The 19,353-nt window shown below is 38.2% G+C and overlaps 1 protein-coding gene across 4 annotated transcripts in view; it reads right to left on the bottom strand.

Annotated features, from left to right (window-relative positions):
• Positions 1-1,212: 1,212 nt before the first annotated feature.
• Positions 1,213-19,353, bottom strand: part of GSTCD (glutathione S-transferase C-terminal domain containing) — a 140,434-nt gene continuing 122,293 nt past the window's right edge. For all 4 annotated transcript variants that reach the window (XM_054484499.2, XM_054484504.2, XM_063663956.1 and 1 more), the window contains 4 exons: positions 13,152-13,285; positions 10,008-10,038; positions 5,749-5,818; positions 1,213-2,425 (listed from right to left, as the gene is read on the bottom strand). In XM_054484499.2, the coding sequence (XP_054340474.1) occupies positions 2,289-2,425; positions 5,749-5,818; positions 10,008-10,038; positions 13,152-13,285 (372 nt within the window). In that variant the 3' untranslated portion in view covers positions 1,213-2,288. The remainder of the gene's footprint in view (positions 2,426-5,748; positions 5,819-10,007; positions 10,039-13,151; positions 13,286-19,353) is intronic.

Genomic DNA, 19,353 nt, shown 5'->3' with positions numbered 1-19,353 from the left:
CTGAAACAACTATATATTCCTCAAAACCTACCTACCTTTATATGTGAGTTTGATTTGAGATCGATCATAGACCTAAATGTAATAAGCTAGGACCATAAAGTTTCTACAAAAAAAATCTTAGGAGAAATCTTATAACCTCAGAGTTGGTAAAATTTATTAGAAAGGACACAGAAAATATTAATCATTAAAGTAAAAGGGTAAATTAAATCTTCATCACAATTAAAACATTCATTATGAAAATAAGTAGGTAAGCCACAGACTGGAAAAAATATTCTCAGTGTGTTTACCTGACAATATTTAAGGGGAATATTCTATATCTGATTTCAGTGATGGTTGCATGTGTATATACAGTTGTCAAAACATCTCAAATGAATACTTAAAAATCTGTTATTGTATTGTATATAAATTAAACCTCAATTAAAATAAGAAAGTCCAGAATAAAAGAGCATGTTGTTTTAGATAACAACACAAATGACTAAAATACTCAGGGCTAATGATTAATTTTTTAAAAATTTTATCCCAGAAAACATGATTCCAATATGTCTCCCACCCCCACCCATACTGCCCTGTAAAATATTCCTATATTTTAATCCATAGTGATGATCAATGATAGTGCTTTCTCCTCATGATACATGTTACACAGGGGTTGAAAACATTAAAATAAATCTCAAATGGAATAAATTGGGACATGTAAAATTTAAAGAATTAGCAGCATTGAGAAAGGATGCATCATTTGTCTTTTAAAATGTTGGCTGGCAGAAAAAGAATTTCGGTAAGCTTCCATATTCTGCACTCCTCACACCACTAAGTTTTACCCAGAAATATATCAATAAAAATGATTGACATCTGAATAACAAATCCTGTGACAACACATTGTAGTATTCCATAAAGAACATGGCCAGGTGAGGTGGCTCACACCTGTAATCTCAGCACTTTGGGAGGCTGAGGCGGGTAGATCACCTGAGGTCAGGAGTTCGAGACCAGCCTGGCCAACATGGAGAAACCCCATCTCTACTAAAATTACAAACAAAATTAGCTGGGCGTGGCGGCAGGTGCCTATAATCCTAGCTACTCGGGAGGCTGAGGCAGGAGAATAGAGAGGTTGTGGTGAGCCAAGATCGAGCCATTGAATTCCAGCCTGGGCAACAAGAGCGAAACTCTGTCTCAAAAAAAAAAAAAAAAAAAAAAAAAAGCTTAACTAATTCTTTAATCTTTTTCTTCTAGATGATTTACTTCCACAGGCAAAACATTATGTCTTTTGCAACTCATCTTTGAATTGAAAAGAATCTAGGCCAAGGTCTTGAAAATACTGGATCCTCAATAATTACTTATAAACTTAAATGTATTAATCAATGTACTTATTGTTAAAATGTATGTCCAAATTCCACATTCCCATAATAGGAAATTTATGGCAATTATTTAATAATTTGAACCAGTGACGATCTCATGTGGTAATTGATGGGAAATTTATTTATTTATTTATTTGTTTATTAATTCATTCACTGATTTATTTTGAATCTAGGTCTCGCTTTGTCACCCAGGCAGGAGTGCAGTGGTGCTATCAAGGCTCACTGCAGCCTTGACTTCCTGGGCTCAAGTGATCCTCCCACCTCATTTTTTGGATTTTTTTGTAGCGCAGGCTGGTCTCAATATCCTGGGCTCAAATGATCCTCTCACCTTGGCCTCTCAAAGTGCTAGGATTATAGGCATGAGCCACCATGCCTGGCAGAAATATATTTAAAAGGAGTATATTAAATGCTATACAAGTTCAACTAACCCCAGCTTAAAAATAACTATACTATAATTACCTGACTAGATTTTTTTAAAGTGATAGAAAAAGTACAATTGCTAAAAATATAAAAAACAAAAAACTCCACTGAGTCTACTTTCAGTCCCCATGTGAATATCTAAATAAGTATAAAATAAAGGCTGTAAGTGCGCTGTTTTGAATTAAACATCACATTGGCAAGATCAGAGGAGCTTGTGAAGTGAGAAGGAAATTGTTATTCCTGTGATGGAACCTCCACTAGTATTATTCTTTTGGCAGCTGAGACTTCAGGGGATTCTCACTATGAAAACCAGCAGTCCTTTAATCACACATTGTAAGAGCATTTGTGATGCTTTGCAGGGAGCCTTTACTTCCAAGATTTCCCTGTTGCTTTCCCTCCTGAGCACAATAGGTTCAAGATGGCTAATGCTGTTTCCTAGTTATGCCAAGAACCTCCTGAATGCCACTGGGCATCCAACATGAAGACGGATGGCAAAATATCAAATGTGAATATCTCATTTTAAATGGGGACTCCCACAATCATGTTATTTTTGGGAGAGCAGTTCTCTGGCTCCATGGATATCACTTGAACGGAGTATCCACATTCTTCTGCAGCTCTTGCTCGATCCAGATCCACCAAGCACATGCACTGTTTTCCTGAAATACAGTCAAATGGTATCATGAGACACCCTTTCACTAGCAGGACAATTTCAGTTTGTTTAAGGGAATCTATACAGTGACAAAATCTGCAAGTACTATGGAGCATGCTTTGTACCCCTAAGTCTTGTTTAGTTTCTTTCAATTTAATCCTTGATCAATGTGGAAAGATGATGGTGACAAAAACATGGCACTTCATATATTTGCCTCTGCTAATAATTTAAAGAATGTTAACCTTTTCAGATATATTTATAAGCAAATCTCAAATTAGAGCCTCAGACGGTATTTCCTACTTTGGTTAAAAATACATTTAAAGACTTTTTCTCTGCTTTCCCTGTAAAACTACATTATCTGTAATGTTGTGGACAAAAAATTTGTTTTTAAGAATATTTAAAATAACATGCTGATTTAAGTGGTGTCTGAAAGACATTAACTTTTCCAGCTGAAGTTTTTTAGGGCTATGAGGAAGTGAGAAATAAAAAATATTTGAGAAAATTCTAAATTACATGCCTTTTATTTCAGGTGGAAATGTAATGTTGAGTGTAGTATACTCTTAATTTTCTGATCTCCTAAACCTCTATAAAATAGTGGTATTGCATTTCATTTACAATCTTTGGAAGACAAAAAGGGAAACCTGACTGGCAAGAAAAGCAGTTAATTTGTTTTCCTTTGGCAAACACAAACTTTAAAAGTAGCTTGGGAAAAATGATTTGGAGCTGAATATATTCAAAGCCATGATTTACTTTTATACTTTCAATTGCTCTAAATTCAATATATAAGCTTCCTCATCCTCCTGGAAAAAGATCACTGACTATGCAGAACTTCATTATATTTTTCCTAAACAACTATAATAATGCCTAAACATTGAATGACAGTGGAAACTGATAAACTAAAACAACTTCAGAAATGAAGACAGATCACCAAAATAGAAAAGTTCTATGAACAACAGAATCCTCAGAAAAAAACAGTGGAAGGTGAAATCAGTAGGTAAGAATTAGCAATGAGAGACTCACATTTAAAATGTTTATTTTGTACATTTTCCTTAAAAGGGCCCATCCCACAAAGAATAAACTGTGTTAGAAATGATATAAAAAGAGATATCTAGAATTCCATTTAGGCAAAATCATCCCTTCTTCATTAACAGCCTTATGGCTGACATTCTTTTTTTCCCCTTAAAATATTGTCTTTCCTTTAAGACATCTGTAAATGTTTCTCCCATCTACTTTTTAGTTTAAAATGAAACATTCTCTGTCAGAATGGGATGCTCTACATTCCTTAAGTACCCACCCAGGGTTTACATTGCAGCTTATTTACCCTTGGCTTTGATCCCAGTCCAGTTAATTTTTCCTTTTCCATTATGTAGAAGAATTTCATGTTTTCACATGTTGAAGTGTCTCTACAACTGAAATTTAGCCGCTGGTAGTCTACCTTTGTGGGCCTGGGGAGTTTCCTAAAAATGTTCACAGAACACAGGAATGGCCTGTGTAAAGCAGGATGTAGACGTGACAGCTTTCTCTCACTGTGATTCCCCGTTCTTCCCATTGCCAAATGCTCCCCCTGCCACTCTAGCAACTTCCCTGCCAGCTACTCCCCTTTAGTTTGATACCTAAAACACACATCTACCATGTACCCATCCATCCACCATACTAATTATGTCTTCATTGGATTGCTATCATTTGAATGTGTCCTCCAGAAAGCATGTGTTGGAAACTGAATCCGCAATGCAACAGTGTTAGGAAGTGGGGCCTAATGTGAGGTGATTAGGCCAAGAGGGTGGAGTGAATGAATTAATACCATTATCATGGTAGTGTGTTCATTATCTAGAGTGTGGGTTCCTTATAAAAGGACAAGTTCAGCCTTCTCTTGCTCTTTCTCTTGCCATGTGATGCCTTTCATCATGTTATGATGCAGGAAGAAGACCCTCACCAGATGCCAGCCCCTTGATCTTGGACTTCCTAGCCTCCAGAAATGTGAGCCAAATACAAATTTGTTCATTATGAATTACCCAGTCTATGGTATTGTGTTATAGCAGTGCAAAACAGACTAAGACATGGGTCTAGTGAGTGGAGTCTCATCAAATGTGTATTTGATTAATTCAGAGTGTTGGAGATGGGAAAAGGAGGAGCAAGAAAGAAAGGCATTGAAAGACAAAGAGGTTGCAGGCAGGAGAGAATGAGTTCTTTCCAAATGTTTAGGCTGCAGAGAGTGAGAAAGACAAGGAATCACTTACTCCTTGAGTCTCAGGTCTCAGGTCTCCAAGTGTGAGCATCTTGCTATGCTGCCTTTGATTTTCGAGTTTAAAGATAAGGATTTCTCATACAACTTGGTCTCTGAATGTAAGCTAACAGCTTCATCTGGTGCTCAGCCAAAGAAACAACAATCTGTTTTCTAGTATATCATGAAGGAAAAGGGGCTACATTGTAAATTTAGAGAAAAAATATGATGGTGTCCAATGTTGGGCTTCTCTGAATAATTTTAAGATTAGTTTTGACTGAACCCACTTATCTTAAACCCTGATATGACACCAGTATGCTGGGAAGCAGTAACTAAGGTGGACAAGAACTTCATGTCCAGAATCAAATAATTTGGGTTCATAGTTTAGCTCCATCATCTACCAGATGAAGGACCCCAGGCAAGCTTTTGTCTCAGTTTTCTTATCATTAAAATGTAAATAATAGTACCTACCCCATATGTATATCTGTAAGAATTTACCAAGATAACAGTCAAGAGCATTTAGCTCAGTGCTTAAATGTATAACTATTAACTGCTGTTATTCTTTTAAATGTGATTTCTTTTTCTAAAGTGAAGTCTTCAATAAATCAATTACTTATTAAACTTGAAATGTTTCTGTGGTCTCCCAACTTAGGTAATATTTAATATTGTCAAACAAATTCATCTGTGATAAATAATACACAAGTATCCTTTTTCCTGAGAAAGAAAACATTATCATCCCTGTGTATACATTTTATAATGTATCAATTTTGGTATACATAGTTGACTTTTTAATCTTTATTATTTTCTTTTATGGCTTTTGATAGATCTTGCAGTTTGTTCATAACAGTAAGAGATTTAATGTAAGAATTCTACTCAATGTACAAACGTTCAAAATACATTTAAAAGTACTAAAGTTAACCAAAATAGGATAAAATGTTATAGTTACAATACCCTTTTCAATATGAATTAAGTTTTTTTGGGAAGAACATATTCAGTTTCTCATTGAAAAACAGACATGTTGCTAAATTTTTCCCATATAGACTTGGTCCAATCATTCCCAGTCATATTGTGCATAATACACTCAACAGCTGCTCTGTGAAAACACATACCTATGAGCCTTCGTTGGGGTGGGAGCTGGACAGCTGTCTGGTCTGCAAATCTGCACAGAATCATGTGTTCCTAAAAGAAAAAGCAATAGAATGTGGGTTTATTTTTATCTTCTGCTTCAAAGTTATAAAAACAACCACCAAAAAAACTACCTCATTTTTCTGGAGTTCAACATTGTTTAATCGAATAAAGTACTGCACAAATAGTACTTTTGAAAAAAGTAAACTTTCAGAAGATGGTACTTAATAATTTCTTCCCTTCAAGTACACTGTATTTTTTTGTTTTGTTTTGAGACAGTCTCGCCGTCTCCTAGGCTGGAGTGCAGTGGCGCAATCTTGGCTCACTGCAACCTTCATCTCCCAGACTCCCAGTGATTCTCATGCCTCAGCCTCCGTGTAGTTGGGACTATAGACACATGCCACCACATTTGGCTAATTTTTTGTATTTTTGTATTTTTTTTTTTTTTCAGTAGAAACGGGGTTTCACCATGTTGGCCAGGCTGGTCTCGAACTCCTGGCCTCAGGTGATCCGCCCACCTCAGCCTTCCAAAGTCCTGTGATTAACAGGTGTGAGCCACCATGCCCAGCTGGCCCAGATGTAGTTCTTACGAACAGATGCACAGAAAATTCTCAGGGTCATTTTGCCCAGTTGCTTTTAGCTGAAATATAAAAATATGGTTACATTTTGCTATTATAATGTGTTAAATTAAAAGACCAAAAATTCACTTATATTTTTCTTTTATAAAATGTATTTGAAACTCTGGAATGTGGTTCCAGGCAGTCTTGCTAAGTGGCTTTTCTTTTCTTTCTTTCTTTCTTTTTTTTTTTGAGACGGAGTTTTGCTCTGTTGCCCAGGCTCGAGTGCAGTGGCGCAATCTCGGCTCACTGCAACCTCCGCCTCCTGGATTCAAGCAATACTCCTGCCCCAGCCTCCTGAGTAGCTGGCACTACAGGCGCACGCCACCATGCTGGCTAATTTTTGTATTTATTTATTTTTTTTAGTAGAGACAGGGTTTCACCATGTTGGCCAGGCTGGTTTCGAACTCCTGACCTTGTGATCTGCCCGCCTTGGCCTCCCAAAGTGCTGGGATTACAGGCATGAGGTACCGCGCCTGGCCTGCTAAGTGGCTTTTCATTCTATCAGAGGAAAAGGAAGCAATGCAGATCACTGTGTGGCTTCTGTAGTTTTCTGGGATATCCAGCAGGGTGGTAGCTAGTTCTTGGCTTTTCCTGACTCTTACCTTCACTTAGTCCTTTTAGAGGAGAGAAGCCTGATTTCTTTCTCTCACTCCAAAAGGCTGCAGGAAGTGTATCCCTTTCTGCTTTAAAACAAACTGTAAAGACGGCCTGAGGTAAGGACCTGACTATTACTTCTGCTTAACAATCTTAGAAAAGAGTGCATTAATGAAAAAGAAAAGAAGGCTTTAAAAGCAGAGTTGATGATTTTGCACAGTACTCTTAAATCTGCATATAGTCAAAAGTGAGTGATTAGGCAGAGTCAAAATGAAGCAATGATCCCACGACAACTGTTCATTCAGAACAGCTGTTGTTTCTAAGTGTGTACATAATCTCACCTGTCAGCTTAGCAAACAGGTTAAACTCAGATTCATCATTTGTTCCTTTAGTATTCTGTACATTAAAAATGGAAGCCTCCATTTTTAATAAGTGAAATGATTGTGGCAATGTTGGTTTTTTAAAAGGGATATCTTTGTCTCAACTTGTATGCTTTTAAAAAAACATTTTAATGCTCACTATAAAGTTTCATGACAATGGGTGAAAAACTAATAAAATGGTTTCAATTAATAACTTTAACTCGCCACAAACTAACAGGCATCAACGAAAGGAGAGAAGGATAATTTAGAATTACATGACTTGAAGAAACAGTGTGCACTTTGTCCTCATGGTGTTTGTAAATTAAGATTCATTTTATATAATGGTAATGTCAAGGCAATCGCAATCTCAGATAAGATTCAGTTCTCTTGTACTGATAAGTCTCACCATATTTTATTGGAATTATTTGTGTGTATGTTCTCTTTGGTCAAAATCAAGTTCTGAAAGGGCAAGGCACATGGTAGCTACTCAGTAAAGGTTGCTGTCTAAATTGAACTGTAGAGAAAAACACTTCCAAAGTGAGTCTCAAGATACTTTGGCACAAAGTTCTGAGGCCTTCAAAAGGCCAAGCAGCTTTTGTGGGTGTTGGAGAAAGAGTAGATAAAGGTTATGACTGGTGTACTGGGGAGTTTCTGCTTTCTGAAAGACTCTGTGTGCCCTGTCCCTACTGTAGAAATTTTACATTCTTTTCTAGCCAGGAGACCATGGGCAGCCTATCTCTTCACCACCCTTGATTTTTTCCATACATCCTTTCATTGTTTGGTTTAACTAGCATCACTCAAAGGAGGGATCAGAAACAGGGGTCTAGTTTTTGTTTTCCCAAGTTCTTTTTTCTTTTCTTTCCTTTTCCTTTCTTTTATTGTCCTCTCTTTCTTCTCTCCTCTCTCTCTCTCTTTTCTTGAGACAGAGTATCACTCTCTCACCCGGGCTGGAGTGGGAATGCAATGGCACAATCTCAGCTCACTGCAACCTCTGCCTCCTGATCTCAACCAATTCTCGTGCCTCAGCCTCCTGAGTAGTTGAGATTACAGGTGTGTGTCACCACACCCGACTGATTTTTGTATTTTTAGTAGAAACGGGGTTTCACCATGTTGGTCAGTCTGGTCTTGAATTCTGTTCTCAAGTGATCCGCCTGCCTTGGCCTCCCAAAGTGCTGGGTTTACAGGCGTGAGCCACTGCACCTGGGCTGTTTTCCCAATTTATTTTCTACTTTATTGGCATAGCCTCGTGAAAGAAAGGTGAGATGTTTTGAATGTTATGCAAATAAAGTTTCTTGGGTCCTAATGTTTCTTACAAAATCATACGGTTTCCTAAAATATGTAAGCTTTTAATCTAGTAGGTGAAGGCCAGCAATGTTGTGATTTTGGCTGAAAGCATGAACACTAAAAGTTCTCCCCTCTCCCTATCTGTGCATATTTGTACAGGGTGCGGGGTTGGTAGGAAGAGGGGAAGGTGTGAGTAGCACATAAGGTGGTAAGAGACAGAGCTGGAAGCGGGCATTTGAGTTAGAAAGCAGGAAGGAAGGAGATACAGCTGCTGATGTGGTAACAATGAACATTTTTAGGTCACTATACCTCAGTATATTTCAACTGTTGGATGGAAGAGAAAGTAAAAGTTCTAAAATATAGGGGCTGGTATATAAAATGAGACTATGTTTTTAGTGAGTCTGTGCAAAAAGTGGCATTAACTAAGAATCCAAATGAATTTGTCAACTTCTAATGGAATTATTTATATATTTTTCTCAAATATTATCATTTCTTAAATTGTATTATATCATGCTATTGACCAGTTAATTGGATAGTGGTGATGTTTAGGAAGCTAGAAACTGTTTTGATCAGATTGGTGACTAAAAACTATATATGTTCTGACTACTTTTGGAAGACAATTCTCTGTGGGTCTCTTGTGTTTCTTCATGTTTTACGAGCAGAGACACTGACTGTCTTTGTTCCAGACCAGTGGTCAGCAAGGTTTGGCCCACAGGCCAAGTCTAGCCTATGACCAGTTTTTGTGTGGCTTGTGAGTTAAGAAAGTTTTTATATTTTTAAAGAGTTGTAAACCAACAACAAAAACAAAAAGAATGTCAAGGACATTGAGATGAATACTTGGAGATTTGTTGTGGCCAGCATAGCCTAAAATAGTTACTATCTGACCTTTTACAAAAGAATTTTCCTCTGTTATAGATTATCTTTTCAAGCACGTTTGCAGAGTAAATAGCCTTGGAAAATATATAGTTTCTCCCTCTGGAACAAAAGGGCAGGTGGTACTTGGCCCATTTGCTTCTGCCCTGTGGGAATTGGGCCGTAGAGAGTCAGTGTGAAACAATGGTATTGTGGCTACCACTATTGCCATGAGCAACAAACTGTCTTTTGTCTCTGACTTAGGGGTCTCATATCTTCTGCCAGCATCCACTGGGCAGGCTAACTTGTTGTTAGACTGCAAGTAGAGTTAAAATCTCAGACCCTTCACAAATCTTGTTACCTACTTGAAGAGCTAATCTGGATTTGCAAAAGAGAGAAAAAGAAACCCATGTTAGACATTCGTGAGTTATTCAATTATAACTATAGATTATTTACTCCACTAGAAATATGAGAGGGAAAAATATAAAGGATAAAAAGTGTATTAGGATGACATCTAGATCTTTTTAAGGTTACCTTGTATGATAAAGTTTTCTTGAATTGTTCACTGAAACAGAAAAAAAAGGAATTAGTCATCATTCTAAATATTAAGAGTAAGATAATCTTGAAGAAACTAAATTATATAAAAATATGCTTTGTATGTAAAAAGCATAAAATGCTATGGTGAAGTAAAAACTATGCCAGTTTGAAATGTTTTTATAAAAAGACAGAAAAGCATATCATCAATATGTTATTAATTTTAAGAAATCTATTCCACAGATTGTTTACACTGTTAGAGAAGTACATTTTTTGTCTCTATCCCTCATGGGAACACTAAGATTCAGGTGTTTTAACATGTGGGTTTTACTGTTATTCAGATGTGGCACAGCCAACAGATCAGGAGAGGACTGCCATTGAAAAGATACTTTATTACTCACAGTTCCCCAAGAAGAAGGCATATTACTCACATGCCATGTGATGAAGAGCCACATGGGGAAACACCAGTACAGGTCAGGAGGCAGAGGTTTCCATGGGAAGAAAAAGGTGACATAAGCAGGCTTGGGAGTGGCTAGTTTGAATAATTTCAGTGAACTTAGGCATAGGGCTGGTCCTACTTGTTTGATATCTGGCCCTAAGGTAGTAGGGCGGGTGGATAGTGGCCTGGAAGTAATAAGAGCTTGATAAAAGTAGTAAGGGCTCTGGGTTGGTTGGTTTACTTATGCAAGGTATGCTTGTTGATAAGACCTTTACTATCTCTAGGAATTGGCTAGCCCTGGGAGGAACAGTCTCTCTAGGATCAGCAAATAGTAAAACATCAGAAAATTTAAAAAGGCATGATTAATACATCAGGAAATCATTGTTGTCACAGCTAATAAAGATAAACATACATTCCATAAACATTGTCTTTTATTAATGCTATAACCTTCACTCTGAAGTCATTCAAAAACATTGACTTACACGTTTGATACTAAATTTATTAGTGCCAATTAGTTTGTTTGAAAAGAGTACTTCTTTCCATGTACTGTAGAAACAGTATGCTATTTATAAATTCCCAACTGTATTTTTGGTGATTGAGATAGGTCTTAGTCACAAAGAAACTTTCCAAAGATATCAGTTCAAAGGACAAGGGAGGACAAATGTCAGTAAATCTACATAGGTGTGAAAAAGACAGGAAGTGGTAGTAACATACTGTAAAGGCCACCAAAAGTTGAGGCTGAGCCCAGGCACTGTGGTGACCTGGCCAGGTGTGTGTGCACTCAAGGTGGTGCTGACATGCCAGCCCCCACCCCTGCCTCAGCCCCCTCTGGACTTTGGGCACTGACGAGCATGAGATGGACACCAAGGGGGGACTGAGGGCAGCTTGATATGGGCCGGCAGGCACCCCTTGGAACAAACAGCCTGGATGCCATGGGCACCATGGATGGCAGGTTGATGGCAACAGGAGGCAGACAGGCTCCTAGGTAGAAAGGGGCAGATCTCTGGTGAAGCCCCACCATCAACCCAGGACGGGCCCGAAGCCTGGGGTCCAGGCTGCCAGCTCCGTGGACCAAAGTGAGAACTTAGAGTGCTTTTTCGACGCCCACCCGTGGCTACCCATGGACCAATCAGCATGCACTTCCTTCCCTCTGGAGTCCATAAAAACCCTGGACTCTGCCAGACTTAGGCAGACAATGGATGACCTGCCTGCGGAAAGAAGCTACCCACTCTGGATCTCTTCTCTGCTGAGGGTTGCAGAGATGAGATGAGATGAGATGACCTGCCTGCAGAGAGCAGCTACCCACTGCGGGTCTCCTTCCACCTGAGAGCTGAGTAGACATTGGGATGACCTGCCTATGGAGAGAAGCTACCCTCTGTGGGTCTCCTCTCGGTTGAGAGCTGAGCAGACATTGGGATGACTGTCTGTGGAGAGGAGCTACCCACTTTGTATCTCCTGAGAGCTGTACTGTCGCTCAATAAAGCACCTCTTTGCCTTGCTCATCCTCCAATTGTCTGTGTACCTCATTCTTCCTGGATTTGGGACAAGAACTCAGGACCTGCCAAATGGCAAGACTAAGAGTTGTAACACAAACAGGGCTCACATGCCCCCCTGCCCCGAAATACACCCACTCGCCATGTTGCAAGCATGAGAAGGAGAGAAGAGAGGAGAGAAGAGATGCGGCTCTTCAGGGAGCCCAGTCATAGGAGCTCCCTGAGCCAGGGCTGTGACATCCTCTGAGGGGCTCTGCGGCTCCTGGCGTTTCCAAGCTTCTGGTTGCCACTGCGTTCCCTAGTGCTCAGAGTGGAAGCTGCTTGCAGTACACCTGGTCCAGCTGCAGCCTCGAGGGAGCCAGCACCCATGCTGGTGCCTGGAGATGCCTGCCCCACAGCAACCAGCATGCCTGGCTGTGTGAAGTGGCCGGACCCTGTGCTTGCTCATTCATGTACCCCTCACCACTCTGTACCTGGCTCACCCTTGGCAGGTGTGGGATCTGGGCTGGTAGTGCAAGCCAAGAGCAGCCTGCCAGGATGAGTGAGCAGAATGAGCCCAGTGGGCCCAAGCAAAACTCAGGCAAACACTCCACCAACCACAGAGGTTCCAGCTGGCAAAGCGACGCCCCAAGGATCCTGTGACATTACTACCATTATTAGCAACAGTTCACATTTATTGAATACTTATTCTTGCCACTTCTAAAGGCTTTACACATATCATTAAATTTTCACAAAAACCTTGAGGTAGTTATTATCATAACCCTCATTTTGTAGACAAGAAAACTAAGGCAAAAAGAGTTTAAGTAATTTGCCTTATAAAATGATAAGGAGCTAGTATTTTCCCCCAGGCACTATACTTCCAGGTCCTAAACACTTTACTATACTTGACTGCCTCTCATAGACATTATGTACGGTTACAGTTTTAAATTTATTTGGAAATACAGAGAGAAGCGCTAAAGCCAATAGACTTCTAGTTGCCTGTCTCCTGGATAGCCTTGCTTCTAAATTTCAGCAAAAAGTGGATCCAGGGGAAAAATCAGGGACAAACATAAAGGAGTTCTTCTCTTCCTTATACAATTTATAAACAATATTTGGCATTGTGGAAAGAAGAAATGAGCCAAAAATTAAGTCATTGCAACTTTATATCAAACAAGTTTTGTGTCCTGGCTTATACCCATGTTGGTGTCTTATGTAGAACACTGAATTTCTCACCTTTTTGGAAAATTGAACTTTGAGGTGTTCTGAATGAAACCATAACAGCAAGGGCATGTGACGAAGGAAGCCCGTGTTTTGATACAGTGCTCAATCACCATGTCTGTTGCCACTCCACAAGCATGCAATGCTACCTACAAAATAAAACCAGGCCTTAGCACTAAGTTCCCTCTTAACTCACAGTGCAATTTTCATGCCTTTTAAATAGTTCTCATTTGGCCACACCAAAGGACTACTTAGCTACACATATCAATTAATTATGAAAACTAAGCAAGTTTGAAAGGTTACAAACGGAATATTGCAAATAAAGCATAAGATTCATTCAATGGAAAATTTGATGCAATTGTAGTGTGGAAAAATTAACACAAGTGTTTATCTAAACTATAGCATCGTTCCAGGAACACTAGATTCGAAACGAGAATTTAGAGTCTATTACTCTGGTTACCTGTGTAACCCTGAGCCACTTAAAATTTAGCTTCTTTGGGCCTTAATCTCTTCAACTATAAATGATGGTTAACAATACTGACATATCACAATGCTGTTGCAAAAATTAAATAAAAATGTATTTGAAAACACTTCCTCAAATGCCACATTAATATAATCTAATCAGGGCTGTATTAAAACTAACTGAATCATATCATGTAGTACCTTTTAAGATGTTTTCACATAATAACAATCCTTAACATTGAATGATGAGTTACAGGAACTATTTTCAATGAGTTTATTTTAAAAGGATTGAATGAAATTATGAATTAGAATACTAAGTGGGGCTTCAATAACTCATAAAAATAACTCAAAATGATTTTTAAGTGTTTTTAAAACACATATCCTTAAGTATATCTATACTTACTATATCTATACTTACTATAATCTTACTACAAATGAGATAATTATGAAAATTCTTAGGCCAAATAAAGCCTAAATAGGACTCTGAGTGAAAATTAGATGTGGGGATTCTAAAAGATGAATAACCTGTACTGGATTTTGACAAAAAACACCAAAAAAACCCCTCACATCTCCATTTCATCCTGAACAGACATAAATTGTAATGAATTATAATCTCCCCTTACCAACTTCAGGGTAGGGAGGGGCTCTCAGGGTAAAGAGGAGATTTTCTGTAAATTTTAGAACCTTTTTTTTTTGAGACAGAGTTTTGCTCTTGTTGCCCAGGCTGGAGTGCAATGGCACGACCTCGGCTCACCGCGACCTCCGCCTCCCGGGTTCAAGCAATTCTTCTGCCTCAGCCTCCCTTGTAGCTGGGATTACAGCATGTGCCACCACGCCCGGCTATTTTTGTATTTTTAGTAGAGATGGGGTTTCACCATGTTGGTCAGACTGGTCTCGAACTCCCGACCTCAGGTGATCCGCCCACCTTGGCCTCCCAAAGTGCTGGGATTACAGGCATGAGCCACCGCGCCCAGCGAAAGTAAAATATTATAAACCAGATGCCCCCTTTGAACTGGAAAGCTAAAAACAATACAAACAATACTCTACCAGGAAGAGGAAAGCAAGATCTCTGTTCTTAATCCTAGTCCTGAATTCCTCCTCCTCCTTCTAGACCTACATGAGCCACATAGAAGTCAACAATCTCCATGTTGCTGTCATTCCACCTTCCTTGTTTCACTCTGAAAACAGCCTAGGAAGGCTGGTATCCAGTAAAGGCAGCAATAACTACAGGGAATGGGAAAGTAAATAACCTTGATTTCTCATCTGCTCCTTTTAGTCAGCTTTTCAGAGTAAAAAACAGGCTAATCCTTATTTTCATGACTAGTTGGAGAAAATTTCATAGTAAAAATTATAGACACATCTTCCCCTGGAGGGAAAGCAAACTGACATTTACTGAGTGTTTATGTGCTGGCACTATGCTATGCTGGGTGATGGCACTCAGAACTATGCTCACAACATCCCTGAAAGACTTTATTATCTCCAATTTAGATGCGAGGAAATGAAGTCTTGGGAAATTAAGAACTTGCCCACAACAAAACAGCTACTGAGGGGCAGGATGCTGACCTCAAAGCCTGACGCCATGTATCAGGCGGCTTCTCTACAAAACCTCTTCAGGCTCTGAGCAAAAAAGAGTTTAGAAAATGTACTTTTATAAGTCTCTCTTTACTTAGGTTCACATTCCTTTCACTACATGCAAAAAAGTGAGTTTATTTCCTTCATTTAAACAAAATAAGTAACTTGAATAACTATTTATATAATAGTTTATAGATAATGTAATAATTGTCTACTAATAATAGGTTTTCGGTCGAAAAGGTTTTACTGCATCACATACTCCTAGTTTTCACTGTTATCAAATGAAACTCAGAAATAACAGGCAAATAATGAAGAGAGATACAGACCAAAAAAACCATTGGATATGGAAATTTATCATACAATAAAGGTGGTATTTCAAACCAGGGAGAAAAGATGGACTTTTTAATACGTAATGTTTGGTTAACCAGACAGCCATATAAAAAAATAAAAATTAGATCTTTTCCTCTCATCACACATAGGAAATAAATTTTGAATGCATTAGAGATTTAAAATGCAATAAATATGAGTAAATTCCTGCACAACCAAGGGGAATGGGAAGTAATTCCTAACTAAGCTAAAAATCTACATGCAATAAGGGGTAAGGTTAATAAATCTGACAAAATAAAATTTATTTTTATTTATTTATTTATTTTTGAGATGCAGTTTCACTCTTGTCACCCAGGCTGGAGTGCAACGGTGTGATCTCGATTCCCTGCAACCTCTGCCTCCAGGGTTCAAGCAATTCTCCTGCCTCAGCCTCCCAAGTAGCTGGGATTACAGCTGCCTGCCACCACACCCAGCTAATTTTTGTATTTTTAGTAGAGACTGGCAGAAAACCAAACCATAAGTAAAAAGACAAATGACAAAGTAGGGAAAGGATTGACAACTTACAGCACAAACAAAAGGCTTATATTCTTAATATATAACAAACTTCTAAGAAGAAAGAAAAAGCCCAATAAAGTGAGAGTAAAATGAGCAAGAGATGTGAACACACAAAAACAAGCAGAGTTCTTAAACAAAAATTGGTCAATATTGCTCCAAGTAAGAGAAATAATTGTAATTTTTTTTTAACAAAGAGCCAAGATTTAAGCTCAATGTGTCTGACTCCAAACTTCTTTTTTTAGTTCTCTATGCTCTATTTACTCTTTTCTTTAGATATGTAAGTAAACAGGGAGTCACTGACTGGACTTCTAGACCCAGCCCCCACATTAACTTGCTAGGTCACTCTTCCTTTCTTGTGGCCTCAAATTCTCTACCTGTAAAAGGAGAAGGTTGAACTGAATGATCTCTAAACTTGCCCCAGCCCAATCATTCTCTCTGGCGTTGCTTTTCGAAGAAGGATTCTTAACTATAGATACCTTAGACAGAGAAGCAGGCTAGTCCCACCTGTGTACTCTTGTTTCCCCTCTTTTAAAACTTTCATACAATATTATAGGTAATCAGCTTTAAAATTCAAATAATGCTAAAAGGTATGCAATTATATTAAAAGTCCCTTTTTTGTACACACTGCCACACCACTGAAAGAAAATCTGTGTACCAAAGTCAATGCTGTTCAATTCATTGGTTTACTTCCTGAAAATCTGTTTTTCTATATGATGAATGTATATTGATATCTCTTGATTTGTAAATATTAGACATTATTTATTATCTTTCTACTAGGAGACAAGAGCTTTTGGCTTTTTTTTGGCACATTTATACACTATCTTCCCTTTTTCCATCTTTGACTGCCGAGGGAAGTGTGCTGGGTATCAGGGTTTCTGCTTGTTTTTTTAACATCCAAGTCGTTCCCTACTCAAAAGCTCTGCAAAATGCTCTACAATGTAATTTTCCACTGTTTGAAAACTTTCAAATAATTGGTCAGCTCCATTTTTCTTTCCTAGAGACATCTTTCCTGGGCTTTCTGACGTTTTACTAAAATATGGACTCAATGCTTTCTAGGCCTGTTGCCCAGCTCTTGCCCTAAGACTTCCCTCTCCCATGATACTAAAAATTTTTCTCTTGTATTGGATACCACTTAATCCTTTTCTTATTTACTTTATATTTTAATGAAGCACATTATCTAGTAGCTTGCTGAAAAGGGGTATGTACAATGTACATTTTATTGAGATCTTGACTGTCGAATTTTTCTTTATTTTACTTTTTTTTACTAGATTGATGGATTAGCTATAGAATTTTAGATTCTATAGAATTTAGATTAGCTATAGAATTTTAGATTAGAAGTTTTCTGTTAGAATTTTTGAGATATTGTTTCACTGTCACTGAGCCTTCCACACTACTATTAAGAAGTGTGATAGCATTTTGATTCTAAATTATTGTATATCACTATTTTTTTTTCCCTCTGTGGAAACAGATGGGAAAATCTGTTCACCCTTGGTGTTCTGAAATTTCACAATGTGCCTTGGCTTAGGCCATTTTGTAAGCTAACTTTATCAAGAGAAATGCATTCTTAATTATTAACACATTTTCCTGTATTTTCTTTGATGTTTTCCTCCCCACCATTTACCAGTTTTCTTTTTCTGGTCCTGCTATTACTGAGGTATTTGATTCCTGGACTAAATCTCTAATTTAAAAAATTTGCTTCTTTCCAGTTTCATTTCTTCTTCTTCTTTTTTTTTTTTTTAAGTTCTATTTTTTTCAAGTGGTATCCTATACTTCTTTAAAAAAATACTTTATCTCTTAATTTTTAATTTGTTTTCAATTTTGACTAACATATTTTTATTTTTCAAGACGTCCTTTCTTGTTCTCTGATCATTCCCTCTTTTTCTTTTTTATTATATCCTTGTTTCACCAATGTATTATCTTCTCTAGTCTCTCCCTGACTAAGACCCTTTATTATGTTTGTTGCTTTGGTCTTGATATGGTTTGACTATGTCCCTACCCAAATCTCATCTTGAATTGTAGCTCCCATATTTCCCACGTGTCATGGAAGGTACCCAGTGGGAGGTAACCGAATGATGGGCGTGGGTCTTTCCCATGCTGTTCTCATGAGAGTGAGTAAGTCTTATGAAATCTGATCGTTTTATAAAGGGGAGTTCCCCCACACACGCTCTTGCCTGCCGCCATGTAAGACGTGACTTTGCTCCTCATTCGCCTTCCTCCATGATTGTGAGACCTCCCTAGCCATGTGGAACTGTGAATCAATTAAACCTCTTTTCTTTATAAATTACCCAGTCTTGGGTATGTCTTTATTAGCAGTGTGAGAACAGACTAATACAGGTCTCTATCTTCCATTTTGGAAGTTTTCCATGTTTGGTATTCCTTTAGCTGTTTATATTAAAGAGTAAACCACTAAAAAGTTGATTGGAAGTTCTGAATGAAAGAGTAAGGCTTTGAAAACTGGTGGGCTTCACTACTGATTGGGTGATCAAAAAGCCTGGACAGGTGCCTTTCTTTTTTTTTTTTTTAATTATAGCTGCAGTATCTGTAGTTCTTTTCTCTGGGGACAGTTCTGCTTCTACAGAGGGGAATCTTTTAATCCTGGTGATTGTAGAAATGATCCTGGTTTCTGTGGTTCTGGAATTAGGAGGCAGATGGGTAGGGAAGAGATCTATCCTTCAGTATGCAGATTCTCATTTAGTTCTTATTCTTGGTATGGCACATCACCATTGCCCTTCTCTATGCCTGATATCTCTATACTTGGTGCCTCTCTGGTTCAGTTTCTTCTATAGAATAAACTTCCTGTCTCTCTTAGGAGTTGGGGTGAGGTAGTTTCTTGTTTACAACAAGATGAGAGCAGGAATCTTGTCTCTAATATTTTTAATTAAACACGATTTCAGTCCCTCCCTATTCATTTCCTCTGAGGTTTCTGATGTTCTGAATTCCTAAACTTTTCTGGGATTCTGTGGGAGCAAAGTGGTTTGTGTCCTGATAGCCTTCTTGCCACTCTGCCTGGCATGCATTTAAATTTTATCTTCCTTCTCCTCTACTCAATAACTTACCAGTTTTCTTCAATCTGCTTTTCATCTTCACACTTCATATTGTGATTCAAGTTATAGAATGTTGACTATAGCTTCATCATAGAGTTTGATTTTTCTGATTCTTGTTCTTGTTATTTGGGGGTCTGAACTTTTTTGGGGAGAAGCGGGGTTGAAATACCTCTATCTGCTATTTCCATCTCAGAAGTCCCCTATTTTGCCTTAATGATTTTTAAAAAGCATGCCTGCAGAATATATAATTTCTCAAG

Source organism: Pongo pygmaeus, chromosome 3 (genome assembly GCF_028885625.2).
Source record: "Pongo pygmaeus isolate AG05252 chromosome 3, NHGRI_mPonPyg2-v2.0_pri, whole genome shotgun sequence".
In the NCBI taxonomy this organism is placed as follows: domain Eukaryota; kingdom Metazoa; phylum Chordata; class Mammalia; order Primates; family Hominidae; genus Pongo; species Pongo pygmaeus.
This window is presented reverse-complemented; position numbering and strand designations above follow the sequence as displayed.